The sequence below is a fragment of the Nomascus leucogenys genome, chromosome 12 (genome assembly GCF_006542625.1).
Source record: "Nomascus leucogenys isolate Asia chromosome 12, Asia_NLE_v1, whole genome shotgun sequence".
Classification (NCBI taxonomy): Eukaryota; Metazoa; Chordata; class Mammalia; order Primates; family Hylobatidae; genus Nomascus; species Nomascus leucogenys.
Genome location: NC_044392.1, coordinates 40,469,607 through 40,483,619, shown reverse-complemented (window position 1 = coordinate 40,483,619; position 14,013 = coordinate 40,469,607). Strand labels below are relative to the sequence as shown.

At 50.0% G+C, this 14,013-nt stretch overlaps 2 protein-coding genes across 6 annotated transcripts; both read right to left on the bottom strand.

The window, feature by feature from the left end:
* Nucleotides 1-5,303: 5,303 nt before the first annotated feature.
* On the bottom strand, nucleotides 5,304-6,868 carry TSTD1 (thiosulfate sulfurtransferase like domain containing 1). Of its 3 annotated transcripts, none has more exons than XM_030824095.1 (4): nucleotides 6,558-6,868; nucleotides 6,229-6,351; nucleotides 5,585-5,747; nucleotides 5,304-5,499 (listed from the first exon to the last, which is right to left on the bottom strand). In XM_030824095.1, the coding sequence occupies exons 1-4, from the start codon at nucleotides 6,631-6,633 to the stop codon at nucleotides 5,448-5,450; spliced, it is 414 nt and encodes a 137-aa protein (XP_030679955.1). In that variant the 5' UTR covers nucleotides 6,634-6,868; the 3' UTR covers nucleotides 5,304-5,447. The 3 variants fall into 3 exon arrangements, with proteins under 3 accessions (XP_030679955.1, XP_030679956.1, XP_030679957.1); XM_030824096.1 differs by having other exon boundaries at nucleotides 6,229-6,312; nucleotides 6,558-6,864; XM_030824097.1 differs by lacking the exon at nucleotides 6,229-6,351 and having other exon boundaries at nucleotides 6,558-6,860.
* Nucleotides 6,869-6,928: 60 nt separating this feature from the next.
* USF1 (upstream transcription factor 1) lies at nucleotides 6,929-13,653 on the bottom strand. Of its 3 annotated transcripts, none has more exons than XM_003258729.2 (11): nucleotides 13,531-13,653; nucleotides 10,934-11,026; nucleotides 10,502-10,551; nucleotides 10,224-10,339; nucleotides 9,784-9,885; nucleotides 9,321-9,516; nucleotides 8,994-9,081; nucleotides 8,477-8,535; nucleotides 8,239-8,333; nucleotides 7,868-7,996; nucleotides 6,929-7,675 (listed from the first exon to the last, which is right to left on the bottom strand). In XM_003258729.2, exons 2-11 carry the CDS (start codon nucleotides 10,939-10,941, stop codon nucleotides 7,586-7,588), a joined length of 933 nt encoding a protein of 310 aa, XP_003258777.1. In that variant the 5' UTR covers nucleotides 10,942-11,026; nucleotides 13,531-13,653; the 3' UTR covers nucleotides 6,929-7,585. The 3 variants fall into 3 exon arrangements, with proteins under 3 accessions (XP_003258777.1, XP_004089892.1, XP_030679953.1); XM_004089844.3 differs by having other exon boundaries at nucleotides 10,255-10,339; nucleotides 13,531-13,651; XM_030824093.1 differs by having other exon boundaries at nucleotides 10,934-11,056; nucleotides 13,531-13,638.
* Between the last annotated feature and the right edge of the window lie 360 nt (nucleotides 13,654-14,013).

Genomic DNA, 14,013 nt, shown 5'->3' with positions numbered 1-14,013 from the left:
TGAGAAACTCACAATCAATTAGGAGAGACAAACAAATGAACAACAAAAATGTGGTGTAATAGAAATGATGACACAAGTTTGTGGTAAATATAAACCTGGGAGAGATACAGGATGAAAGGGCAGAGTTTAGTATGAAAAGGAAGGTGTAAGGCAAGAGAGTGCATACAGCTGGTAAACTCCAGGACTTCAACCTCACCTGCTGAAATAGTTGTGAGGAAAGGGAAAGAGAATTTTAAAAGGCAAGATAATGGCTTGGAACAGCCTATCGGGGTTATGAACCAAACAGCTAATGAAGGAGAAAGAAGAATGTTCTCTTAATGTTGATCAAGCCAGAGGGCATGGTTATGTAATGAGCCAGGTCCGTTTACTTCCAGGATTCTCTCTAAACCTCATCAGTTATAAAACTGAAGAAAGCAGCTGGGCGCGGTGGCTCACGCCTGTAATCCCAGCACCTTGGGAGGCAGGCGGATCACAAGGTCGGGAGTTTGAGAGCAGCCTGGCCAATATGGTGAAACCCCATCTCTACTAAAAATACAAAAATTAGCTGGGCGTGGCGCCTGTAGTCCCAGCTACTTGGGAGCCTGAGGCAGGAGAATAAGTTGAACCCGGGAGGCGGAGCTTGCAGTGAGCCAAGATTGCACCACTGCACCACTCCAGCCTGGGTGACAGAGCCAGATTCCGTCTCAAAAAAAAACAAAAAAAAAAAAACCTGAAGAAAGCAAATGGCCTAAGTTGACAGGCCAAGAAGGGGGCTTGAGAGCTACTTTTTTTTTTTTTTTTTTTTGAGACAGGGTCTCACTCTGTCACGCAAGCTGCAGTGCAGTGCATAATCATGGCTCACTGCAGTCTCAACCTCCTGGTCTTAAGCAATCCTCCTGCCTCAGCGTCCTAAGTAGCTGGGACTACAGGAGTGTACCACCACACCCAGCTAATTTTTTGTAGAGACAGGTCACACTATCTTGCCCAGGCTGGTCTTGAACTATTTGCCTCAGGCAATCCTCTTGCATCAGCCTCCCAAAGTGCTGGTATTATAGGCGTGAGCCACCGCACCTGGCTAAAACCTACTTTATGGTGATAAAAGATAAAGTGGTTACCTAGAAAGGGGGTAGGGTGGGATTGACTAGAAAAGGCCACCTAGAGATATTCTGGGGATTTCGGTGTTCAAGGTTGTGTTTAGGATGGTGGTTACAAGTGAGTATATTCAAAATTCAGTGAATTGAATGCTTAAGAATTGTGCATTTTGGCCAGGCACGGTGGCTCATGCCTGTAATCCCAGCACTTTGGGAGGCCAAGGCGGGCGGATCACCTGAGGTCAGGAGTTCGAGACCAGCCTGACCAACATGGAGAAAACTTGTCTCTATTAAAAATACAAAATTAGCTGGGCGTGGTGACGCATGCCTATAATCCCAGCTATTCAGGAGGCTGAGGCCTCCTTGAAGGCCACTTGAACCCGGGAGGCAGAGGTTGTGGTGAGGCAAGATCACACCCTTGCACTCCAGCCTGGGCAACAAGAGCAAAACTGTGTCAGAAAGGAAGGAAGGAAGGAAGGAAGGAAGGAAGGAAGGAAGGAAGGAAGGATGGATGGATGGATGAATATTCCGGTCGAGTGCAGTGGCTCACGCCTGTAATCCCAGCACTTTGAGAGGCTGAGGTGGGCGGATTACCTGAGGTTGGGAGTTTGAGACGAGCCTGACCAACATGGAGAAATCCCATCTCTACTAAAAATACAAAATTAGCCAGGCATGGTGGCACATGTCTGTAATCCCAGCTACTTGGGAGGCTGAGGCAGGAGAATCACTTGAACCCGGAAGGCAGAGTTTGCAGTGAGCTGAGATCGCCCCATTGCACTGCAGCCTGGGCAACAAGAGCGAAACTCTGTCTCACAAAAAAATAGACTATTCCAACTGGCCCACTATCCTCAATGGATACCTCAATGGCGAGTTTGTGGGGGGCTGTGACATTCTTATGCATATGTACTAGAATGGGTACCTGGTGGAAGAACTGAAAAAGCTAGGGATCCGTTCTGCCCTTTTAGATGAAAAGAAAGACCAAGACTCCAAGTGAGGGCGCCTGGGCCTCACTGAACAGAGAGAGGGCCGTTCATGTCAGAGACTCCCTACCAGAAAAGCCTTACCGATTTTGGTTTTCATTACTGAGACAACTGCTTGCACTGATCATTTCAGTTCATGAGCAGTCTAGTGATTTTAGTTTGTCTGGTGTTTGGGTTAAGAGTATTTTATTGTGAACTTAATTACAACCACTGCACTGTAATAATTAATGCTATATTATGATATTGTTGCAAACAAAATTCATTCTTATATTGTCATTTATTCTTTGCTCGATTCAGGAGTTAAAATAGGAGCTTTGAAATCATTATTATTCATGACCCCTCTTGCAGACTGTGTCAGTCTGCAAAGACAGTATCTTCCTCCAAATTTTGTGTAGCTTGTTATGGAAAATGGACTAAAAAGAAACTGTGATAACTGGGGCGTTGTTTTTCTAAAATAAACTGCCAACCACAGGGTAAAAAAAAAAAAGAATTGTGCTTTTTCTTTTTTTTTTTTTGAGACAGAGTCTTGCTCTGTCGCCCAGGCTGGAGTACAGTCTCGTGACCTCGGCTCACTGCAACCTTTGCCTCCTGGGTTCAAGCAATTCTCATGCCTATGCCTTAGCCTCCCGAGTAGCTGGGACTGCAGGCGAGCACCACCAGGCCCAGCTAATTTTTGCATTTTTAGTAGAGACAGGGTTTCGCCATGTTGGCCAGGCTGGTCTTGAACTCCTGGCCTCAAGAGATCCGCCCGCCTCGGCTTCCCAAAGCGCTAGGATTACAGGCGTGAACCACCATACTGGGCCAAGAATTGTGCATTTTATTGTTAAGTAAATTATGCCTCAATAATAATAATAAAATGCTATAACCAAATTATAATAAAGACCTGTGGAGGGGAAAACAGAAGACTAGAAGAGTTAAGACAAAACAAAGAAGGAAATAAGGCCCAGAAGAAACTTCCCAACCTTTCTGAAAACCAAAACGTTTTGGGTATTTGGGGAAAGGGTAACTGACACTATTTGCCAGACTCTCAGTTAGACTCTTTCATGTATTTCAACTTTATCTCCAAATTCAACAATGTCTGGCTAAACTCAGACAGTAATGTGGTAAGATGAGCCCAGGGAAAAAGTGGGATAGCTCTGTGACAGGGAAGCTGGAGAGCCCAGAGGAATAGCAGATTTCATTGTGTATGGAGTGCATACTGTGAGATAAAAGATGTAGGAGGGGCCAGGTGCAGTGGCTCACTCCTGTAATCTCAGTACTTTGGGAGGCAGAGGCAGGCAGATCACCTGAGGTCGGGAGTTCAAGATCAGCCTGACCAACATGGTGAAACCTCATCTTTACTAAAAATACAAAATTAGCTGGGTATGGTGGCACATGTCTGAAATCCCAGCTACTCGGGAGGCTGAGGCAGGAGAATTGCTTGAACCCAGGAGGCAGAGGCTGCGGTGAGCCGAGATCGCGCCATTGCACTCCAGCCTGGGCAACAAGAGCAAAACTCCGTCTCAAAAATAAATGAATGAATGAATGAATGTAGGAGGGCTGGGTATAGTGGAGAAGGCAGAAGGGAAGAAAAGGAGGTGAGAGACAGGCAAGGAATGCAGGAAATGCCTGAAAGAAGTTCTTCAGAGGCATGAAAAATCAGAAAACTGGATTCATTTCTGACTCAATCTTCTCTTCCACAGATTAAAGAATACATTTTCCAAAAATCAAACTTAAGAAGTAAAAACTCTGCCACGAAAATATTTAAAATGTATTATGCATCAAACTATACACTATACTAGAGGGAAGTCATATACCTACTGTGTAGTGCTGAATTTTGTTTCAATAAGCGTGTGTAATTTCATCTTTTTAACCAATTAAATTTTAGTTTTTTTGAGACTGAGTCTCTCTCTGTCACCCAGTGCAGTGGCATGATCTCAGCTCACTGCAACATCTGCCTCGTGGGTTCAGGCAATTTTCCTGCCTCAGCCTCCCAAGTAGCTGGGACTACAGGTGTGCACCACCACACCTGGCTAATTTTTTTATTTTTGGTACAGATGGGGTTTCACCATGCTGGGCAGGCTGGTCTCAAACTCCTGACCTCAGGTGACCCGCCGCCTCGGCCTCCTAAAGTGCTGGGATTACAGGCATGAGCCACCGTGCCTGGCCAACCAATTAAATTTGTTAAATCCAGTATAGGGGATCAGTGTTGATAAAAACTGAAACCTGAGGCCAGACACGGTGGCTCACGCCTGTAATCTCAGCACTTTGGGAGGCCAAGGTGGGCGGATCACGAGGTCAGGAGATTGAGACCATCCTGGCTAACACGGTGAAACCCCGTCTCTACTAAAAAAAATACAAAAAATTAGCCGGGCGTGGTGGTGGGTGCCTGTAGTCCCAGCTACTCAGGACCCTGAGCCGAGATCGTGCCACTGAACTCCAGCCTGGGCCACAGAGCAAGACTCTGTCTCAAAAAAAAAAAAAAAAAAAAAAAAAAAAAAAAAAAAACGAAACCTGGTTTTGGTGGCACAGGAAAGGCTCCTCACACCTGTAATCTGTGCATGACACATCAGTAGGGATGAAGGGTGCCATCCATTCCCTCACCCAAAGGCCTGGGATTGCCCTTTCACCTCCTCAATCCATGGACAAAGCAGCCATAAACAATAACCAAAGTTCACAGCAGCACAGCCAGTTGGGACCATAGTTTGCTGACCTCTGGTCTACAGCAGTGGTACCTGCTTCTGGCTGTATATGAGAACCACTCAAGGGGCCCATAAAGCCACTAATGCTCAGGCTCCACTCTCCATATTCTGAATTAAAAAATAAAACAAACAAAAAGTGAAACCCCATCTCTACTAAAAATACAAAAAAAAATTAGCCGGGCGTGGTGGCGGGCGCCTGTAGTACCAGCTACTCGGAGAGGCTGAGGCAGGAGAATGGCGTGAACCCGCAAGGCGGAGCTTGCAGTGAGCCGAGATTGTGCCACTGCACTCCAGCCTGGGCGACAGAGTGAGACTCCGTCTCAAAAAAAAAAAAAAAAAAAAAAAAAAAAAAAACCTACTAGGTGATTCTGATGTGCATTCTGGGCTGAAAACAGCTATTCTAGAAGAACTGTACATTGTAGCCTCTCAGGAAACTGCTAGAATGTTGCATGTGGGGAGTGCTAGGGGGAAGCAGATGAATGCTGCGAAATGATGATCCAGGGCTGAATTGAGGTCTAGATAAAGATTAGAACTGTTTTCAGTCCGCCTGACACATTAAATGCTTCGAATCCTTTGATTAAATGTTCTTTATTTGATGCTTTTGTGTGCACAACACTATAAGGACTTGCCCAACTCACCAAGTCAGCCCGTTCACACCCTTAGTTAAGGTGGCCATTAAGGGGCCAGGGGGTGGCAATCAGTAAGCTGCCTCCTGCCTAACCCTCTTTCTCCAACCATTCTCTATAGGCCCCAGCGTAGTTGCGAGCCCTGTGGAGACAAAGAAGCATGAGAGACAACAGGAATGACAGGCAGTACCCATCACCTCCCAGCTAGCAGCCACACCTCCCCGTACCCACTGTATCCAAGACTCCGGGCCAGCTGCGTGGCCTGGAGGCCCCGCTTGCCCATCTGACAGAAGAAAACAAGATGCTCATCTTCCAGCTTTGGCTTCTCAGCAGAGTATAAAGCCTGGAAGGCAGCTGGCTCCATCTGCAGAGCACTCTCCAACTCGGACACTGGAGGAGTGGAGAGGGTAGAAGGGAAAGCCAGCAGTTTGGCACTCAGGTTCGGAAGCTGGACCTGGAAAGGCTGGGTCCTGGGGGCCCCCAAACAACATATGATAACCATCCCCTACCCCCACCCCAATTTCAAGGACCAGAAACCGACAACTTTTGAATGCAAGCCACTCCCCAAGCTGTGAGAAGGCGGGGAGGGATGCCCCCTCAGGCGTCCAGACTTGGGGAGGTCAAGAGAACCTGGTCTGCCCCTCTCCTCTCCGCCTGCTGTCTTCTCAAACTGGATGGGCCAGTTCCGATGCCAAGATCCGCCCCCCATCAGTCCTTCCTATGGAAGCTGAGGGCTGGCTCCCGGGAATGCAGGACCTCCACCTCCATAATCAGTGCCTTCCCCATTCCATCCTAAATGAGGTCCCATTGGCAAAGAACCTCCTGAACGGTCTCTATTCCACCACCTGGGCGTCCCCTCTCCACCCTATACCCGGGATGTTGAGCGCCCCTGGGATGGTCCCAGCTGCCGCCTCCTCGCGAGTGCGCACGTCGAAGAGCCGGGCCCGGCCGGAGGCTAGGAGTGAACGGAGTTCAGGGAGAGAGACCGTGGGCGCTGAGGAAGGGGCGCAACAGCCTTTAGGAGAGGGGACCTAGGAGTCACGGCCGCCATGGCATCCCCTCACCTGGCAGCACCTCTCCCCGGTAGGGTGTGCACGAAGACCCCTCAGCCACGCCCCTTCGCTCCCCCACCCCACTCCCTGCCACGCCTCAACCCAGGGGACCAAGAGGACCGCGGCCCCAGGCATCCCCCGCAGGTACCTCCAGCCATGGTGCGCGCAGCAACCGCGAATCTCCGGAGTGCGGCCCTGGCCCGCCCTCTCGGCGCCTGCAGCATCTCCCTCTCCCTCCCAGAGCTGAGACCGGATCCGGAAGCGAGGGCACCGCCTCCCGCGCCGCCCCCACAGCACCTGTTCGCTGCGCCTCTAGCACCAACCCGCCGCAGAAGCCCTTAACATTCTCTAGCGTGGGCCAAAAACGACACACCGGTCTGGTCCAGGAACCAGGACTCCGGGTAATAAATGCAGGAGCAGCACCCCACCCAGAACTTGGCACAGCCCTTACTGGTCAAAGAGCAATGTGCCCCTCCCTTCTAGCCTGTGGCCCACAAAAGGAAGAAAAACAGACAACTGTGGCTTTGAACAATTTTATCTTAAAAAAAAAAAAAAAAGAAAAGAAAAAAAAAAAAACGACCCCCACAAGGGGGAAGGCCCCAAGTGGGCCCCTGCCTGTTGTTCTCTCTGGCTCCAGAGATGTCTGCATAGGCCTCAGCTTCTCGCTGGCCAATCTCCTCTTCATGGGCACCAGCCACTGCTAAACATCCTTCCCCCACTTCTTGTGTAAGCTTGCTCCCCTGAGCCGCAGGGTGCACATCTAAACCTCAGCTCCAGGGAAAGGAAGAACCAATGGAAATGCCAGAGTCCTGGGGCAAGCCAGAGCATCACCTGTCAGCAGACCTCTGCTGGGCACTCTAAGCAAGCACAGGACAAGCCCCCCAGTTTAGTGTGTCCAGTATCCAGCATGGAGACAGCACATGCATTGTGCGAGAGGAGCACAAGGGCCCAGGGGCTGCATGGTGGGGGTGGGCAAGGCTGTCAGTGCACGTCCACATTGTGTGTTTCACACCACTGCAGGATGCCATATCACAGGGCCTCAGTTCAAGGACACACCTTCTGAACTTCCCCCTGTCCCATGCCAGAAGTGGGCAGTGAAGGAAAGGGGCACAGGATTAGGCTGTTGCTCCTGGGCTATCTGCAGTTCTTGGGCCCAAAGCCCCTGAATCCCCATAGTTAGTTGCTGTCATTCTTGATGACGACCTCTAATCCGTGGTGCCGCAACTGAGCTCGAAGCAGCAGATTCTTGTTTTTAAGATCTTCCACCTGACATGGGAAGGAGGCAGTAAAGGGAATGGGTAGTAAAGTTGGCACTTCTAAGCCCCTGAATGTATTCAGACATCCACTGGTGAGGGGGAAAAGATGAAGCCCTCTCCATGGAGAACAAAGTAGAGGGTGTCAAACTGGGTCAGTGGCTAGCAGAACTGAGAAGGGCTGCACTGGGGCTAAAAGTCTGACCTGTTGTCGAAGCACGTCATTGTCCAGCTGCAATTGGTCAAGTCCCTGCAGTTCTTCAGACAAGCGGTGGTTACTCTGCCGAAGCTCCTGGATATAATCACAAGCTTTGGATAGAATCCCACCTTTACTCTGCAAGATAAGGTCAAAAAATGAGGACTAGGATTTCAGATACCCAGCTTGCTTTCCAAAAGTAGGTTCACACTTTGGGCCTCATTTTCCTCTAAGGAAGGTGGTATAATATCTCCCAGGGATACAGGAACCTCAGGGAGAGATGACTACTGTCATGTGTGCCCCTCTCTCTACCATTTCTGGAAACAATACCAGGAGACAGAATTCAGGCATCCTGCCCACTACCAGGGTCTTTCCATGACCTGGCCAGACTTGGTGCTCTCCATAGAGCAGTCTGGGATTATCTTGGAGAGCTGCACGATCCAGTTGTTGATCTTGTCTCGGCGGCGGCGCTCCACTGTGGGGCAAAGTGGAGGACAAGGTGACTCAGTGAAAACTCGCCACAAGTCCCGGGGTAAAATTACCTAATCCCTCCTCCCCTCAGACATCAATGCTGAGATCACACCAGACAGCTTCTAGCTCCACCCAGATCATACCTACCTTCATTATGCTGAGCCCTGCGTTTCTCATCCCGAGTCGTCCGGGGAGCTTCTGACTTCCTGACAACAGAGCCCAAGGTGGCCAGAGTAAGAAGATAAAATACATGATTGAAGTTTGGGGTTAAGGAATTATACAAGATTTAGCAGGTATTAGGACCACTTATGGTAGCTGGGTGTGGTGTCTCACACCCGTAATCCCAACACTTTGGGAGGCCGAGGCAGGCGGATCACTTGAGGTCAAGAGTTCAAGACCAGCCTGGCCAACATGGTGAAACCCTGTCTCTACTAAAGATACAAAAATTAGCCACCAGAGGTGGTCGTACATCTCTGTAGTTCCAGCTACTCGGGAGGCTGAGGCATGAGAAACACTTGAACCCTGCAGGCAGAGGTTGCAGTGAGCTGAGGTCATGCCACTGCACTCCAGCCTGGGTGACAGAGCAGGTCTCTGTCTCAAAAAAAAACAAAAAAAACACAAAAAAGCCACTTATGGAATCTGAGAAGAAACAAGGGTCACTCACGGGGAATAAGGGTGAGTCCTAGGGGCAATTGAGCGCTGGCTTCCTCCCTGCAGTACTTCTTGTGGTGACATCATCACAAAGAATTGACCTGTGAAGATGCAGGGTAGGTTCTGTCAGGACATGGGTAGGAACCTCACCAAGCCCTGAGGTGAAGACCCTGGGCCCCTCCTCTAAAAAGAACATGCTAATAGAAGAGCAGCCCCAGACTCACTGCCTGTCCAAGTCTTAATGATCACTAAGAGTCATGAGTGAAGGCTCACTGCCTACTAGTCATGTCCCACAGCCTATTCTAGCCCTTTCAGCCAGCATCCTCATGCAATATCTCACCAGTGCCAGGAGGGGTCGCCTGCCCCAGCAGTGCCTCTGAGCCCTGGGTAGTAACAACAGCAGCTGTACTCCCCGATGTGGTACCCCCTGCCCCATCTCCCACTGCCGTGCTGGGGAAGTAAGTATAGTGCGTCTCAGCAGCTGTCCCCTCTGTGTCAACTGCATCATCACTGGTGAAAGCACCCTGGATCACCGCCTGGGAAGGGGAGCAAGAGAACTGATTCTGGTAACAGTCAAAAACTTCTTCCCACTATATCACTCTGCAGCTTCTATCCCTTGGGGTGGGAGGTAGGGTGGAGAGAGAGAGAGAGAGAGAGAAACATCCAGAAAAGGAGAGCCTAGTGCTTTGGGACAAGGCAGCCTTAGATGCCTCACTGTTCCTAGCTTCACCCCCATCCTACTGATTCACGTCTTCATCTTACTTCTCAGAACTCTAGTCACCTCCCCAGCCCATACCCTGTACCTGGGTCATGGATTGAGTGGCAGGGTAGCCACTGATGGCGCCACTTCCCTCAGTTTGGCCATCCAGCTGCCCTTCAGACACCTGGATCACCCTGTACATCACCTAGAAGTGTAGAGGAAGGCAGAGGGAGGGGAAGAGAGAAGAAAAGATTAAGTGTTGGGAATCCTAGGGCCCCTCATAAAGCTTCCCTTGGATAGGGCCCAAAAACAAAGTCCTTCAGAGACATGGATTCAGCCATTCTCCCTTCTTTCCCCACACAGAGGTTTCAGCATACATCTAACCTCACGCCAGTCTCTACTCCAGTATTAGCACCCCCCTCCCCTGCAACAGTCCACTCTTTCAACTCATCCTCCAAGCCAGGTCTCCCCAAGACATGTTCAATTACCTCCCTCAATCCCAACCCCAAATAACACCTGCAGCCACCTGGCCCCCTCCCTTACCTGGCCCCCATTCTCAGTTCGGAAGACGTACTTGACGTTGGGGTCAGGGAAGGTGGCAGCTGATTGGATGCTGGCAATAGCCACACTGGTTGGGTCTTCCCCAGTAGCCACTGCACCTGAATTAAAAGAACAAAGGAAAAGTCTGTGAGTTAACTGCCTTTCTCCCCCCGTTCCATTTGCAAGTCACGGAAGGAGGAGGATGCACAGGAGATGGTCTGGTGGGGAAGGAAGGGAGGCCATGATGGGTTCTTAGTCTTGGTTCTGTTTCTAGCACTCACCTTCCTGAATCTGCACTGTCCCCTCTTCCGTTTCAGCTGTTTTCTGCTGCCTGTTTGTGGCGAAAGGACAAAAGGAAGAGCATGAGAAGTAAATGAGAAGCTCACTGGCCCAGTAACATATGGCTGCAAACTCACTGGCATTCCCAACAGAAGCTGGGTTAGGTTAGAATAACAACTAGTGTTTACTGTTTACTATGTACATAAGCACTAAACTAAGTACATCACATGTACTTTTATTTAATACTAAAAACAGTACCATGAGATAGATAGCACTACTTCCATTTTATACATGGAGAAACCAAATCACACAGTAAGTGATAGAGTAGAACCTGAATCCAGGTCTGCCTGACTCCAGAGGCAGTGCTCTTGGCCATTTTGCACTCTTCCAGGCCACCCATCTTTCATCCCAGACCCTACCTCTTCTTCACTCACCCCTTCATCTCTCTGTGAGGGGGCACATCCGAGGAACTGGTCCTTTTTTGGAGGTCTTTGTATCTCCTGATTCACAGGCCTGAGTGCTAAGTCCTGGTAGAAATCATGAAGTTTGCAGTGAGTCTAGGAAACAGAACAGTATCTCTGGTTCTAGAACTTAAGTTCCATGAACACATAGCCAGGAAAATAACCCAGTCATCTGCAGGGGACAATCAGCCTCCACCATACTGATGTTGAGGACTGGCCTACAGTGATCGAAAAAGCAACGCTAAAAATAGTGTTCCTCATCCCTCCATTATCACTCCAACTCCTGGTGGAGAGGGGATAATTATACTGGAAGACAGAAACAACACTTTTTTTTTTTTTTTTTTTGAGACAGAGTCTCGCTCTGTCACCCAGGCTGGAGTGCAGTGGCGCGATCTCAGCTCACTGCAACCTCTGCCTCCCAGGTTCAAGTGATTCTCCTGCCTCAGCCTCCCGAGTAGCTGGGATTACAGGTGCACACCACCACACCTGGCTAATTTTTGTATTTTTAGTAGAGACGGGGTTTCACCATGTTGGCCCAGCTGGTCTCGAACTCCTGACCTCGTGATCTGTCCACCTCGGCCTCCCAAAGTGCTGGGATTACAGGTGTGAGCCACCACACCTGGCCGAAACAACGCATTTCTTTTCTTTTTTTTTTGAGACAGAGTCTTGCCCTGTCACCCAGGCTGGAGTGCAGTGGCACGATCTCGGCTTACAACCTCCATCTCCTGGGTTCAAGTGATTCTCCTGCCTCAGCCTCCCGAATAGCTTATAGGCACCCACCACCATGCCCGGCTAATTTTTGTATTTTCAGTAGAGACGGGGTTTTACCATGTTGGCCAGGCTGGTGTGGAACTCCTGACCTCAAGTGATCCGCCTGCCTCGGCCTCCCAAAGTGCTGGGATTACAGGCATGAGCCACCGCACCCAGCCAACAACACATTTCTAAATGGATCATTAAAGCTATTATGACCTGCCATGATGGCAGCTTCATGGGAATCAGGAAGGGCCATGTATTGGCCCCACCATCAAAAAATACAGTGTCATGGACACTGATGCTTCTTCCAGTTTCTCAGCCACATATTGTCCACCAAGACATTTCTGTTTTCAAACCTAGGAAGAGGAAATCTGATGCCCACTACCACTGGAAGAATGTCCCTGACCACAAAGACTAGACTTGGCATTTGGGCCCCATTCTACTGACAGGACTCTTGTTTTGGGGTATCCAGATTTATATAATCTGTTAGAAACCCTAAAGCCCAAGTGGATCCTCTTCAAGCACCCTCTATTTTATTCATCAAGCCTTCCTGTAGAACAACACTGTTACACTGTTGCTAAAATGTTGCTATGACAACTCCAAATCAACTAAGCCTGAGCAAGAAGGGGTAAAAAAAAAAACAAAAAAAAAACAAAAAAAAAACAGGGTTCTGAAGAAGAGACAAAGGGGGAAGAATCCACTTACAAGCTCTGCCTTAGGACCCTGACACCCAGCCAGAGGGCAGGAAAAACAAAGAGCTGGGCAGACATGCCTCCAGAAAGAAACAGTTACACAGTACAAAGCAGTAAGATAATCCCAACACAAAAGGAGCAAGATTTTTAGAAATTCTCTACCCATAAGGTCCTCCAAACCTTTCCTATCCAAGGAAAATTTTCAGTGGATAAGCCTCGGAAAGACCGCGTCCGAGGAAAATGTTGAAAAAGGAACTGAAAGTGAAACCGTCCGGAGGAAGTAACGCTGCAAGGAGATCCCAGTCGATAAGGGGAAGTAGCACTAGTGTTTTGGGACCACCTACATTTCCATCTTCAAACCTGAAGAGGAAATGCCCTGCGAAGCTTGCCGCGCTGACTGCAGGGGAAGGCAATGAAATAGAGGGCCCGGCACAGGAGGCATCTCTATTGGCCACAGCTGTCAGCCGGGGCAGTCTCTGAGGCCACCCAGCAACGGGGTCAGGGTACTTATTCAAATCTTAGTTGGACATCCGGAAGCATTTCCTAGGCATTAGGGATCGGTGACACGGAAACAGGGATGGGACGTTGTGGTGTGCACGCTCAGGCCAGAAGGGCCCAGTAAGAGCCCTTGCTAAATCTGGACACAAAGGGAAGAAAAATCAACTCCCGAAAGAAGTCAGGCGCCTAGACCTTGCCTTAGAATTAGGCGTCTCCCTGCAGGCTCACCAACCATTAGGCGCTTACGGAGCTGAGCGCCCGCCAGGCGCAAGCCCGGGAGCCTGCGCCGTGACCCCACAGCCCCGCAGTCTAGCCCCGCGCCCCAGCTGCTCCGCGGAGGAGGCAGGAAAGGGCCTCGGGGACTAGGGAGCTCAAGCGCCCGGTGCCGGCGGCTGCGGCGCGCAGCGGGACAGCGCAGGAGGGCTGGGACGCTCGCGCTCTGGGGAAGGGAGAGAGTTTGGCCCACAAAGCAGGGTAGGAGATAAAGAACCAGCACAGCCCCCTCCCCCAAAACAAAGACTTCCTCCCCAGCAGTGTTCTCTAACCTGAAAAACGGAAACAAAATCAAAGCTGCCCTGCCTTGCCAGTCCACCCAGTTTCCAGACTTCTGCCCGGTCCTACACTCACCGGCCAAGGCCGTCTCAGCTGCCGATTTTCTCCAACTGTGTTCTCCCTCTCCCGACCTAGGTAATCTCCATAGACAGCTGCTCATGCGCACTTCCAGCCCGCGGCCATGTTGGTGAGGGGCGGAAGTATCGCTCTCGCCCCGCCCATAAATTCAAACTCAGAGCGGCCCCACTTCCGCCCACTCCATCTTGATGAGAGCTGATGTTTGTGGGTTATCTGTGAAGCCGGAAAGAAGCCGTGTCCTGGAGAATGTAGCTGAAGGCCTGGCCACTTCCGACAAGAACGGCAAAGAGACGACTAACTTGTACTAATATCTTAGTGCTTGGCAGGGCATTTTTTCATTCCATGAAAAAAGAGAATCCAGCTGAGATCAAGGAAGGGACGTGCGACGGAGGCGCCATCTTTAACAAGGGCTATTTGGGAGGCCATCTTGGCTCAGGGCGTCTATTTGAAAGGTTACCTGCTAGAGATTACGACCTATCA

What these genes read in the sequence shown, in the direction of transcription:
- TSTD1 (XM_030824095.1), bottom strand. Translation starts at nt 6,633, where the DNA reads ATGCTGCAGGCGCCGAGAGGGCGGGCCAGGGCCGCACTCCGGAGATTC. An exon ending in AGGGGCGCTCAACATCCCGG is followed by an intron (nt 5,748 to 6,228) that starts GTATAGGGTGGA and finishes CCACTCCTCCAG; the next exon opens with TGTCCGAGTTGGAGAGTGCT. An exon ending in CGGAGTCTTGGATACAGTGG is followed by an intron (nt 5,500 to 5,584) that starts GTACGGGGAGGT and finishes TTGTCTCCACAG; the next exon opens with GGCTCGCAACTACGCTGGGG.
- USF1 (XM_003258729.2), bottom strand. An exon ending in GGCGACCCCTCCTGGCACTG is followed by an intron (nt 9,082 to 9,320) that starts GTGAGATATTGC and finishes GCATCTTCACAG; the next exon opens with GTCAATTCTTTGTGATGATG. An exon ending in AGAGCACCAAGTCTGGCCAG is followed by an intron (nt 7,997 to 8,238) that starts GTCATGGAAAGA and finishes CTTATCTTGCAG; the next exon opens with AGTAAAGGTGGGATTCTATC.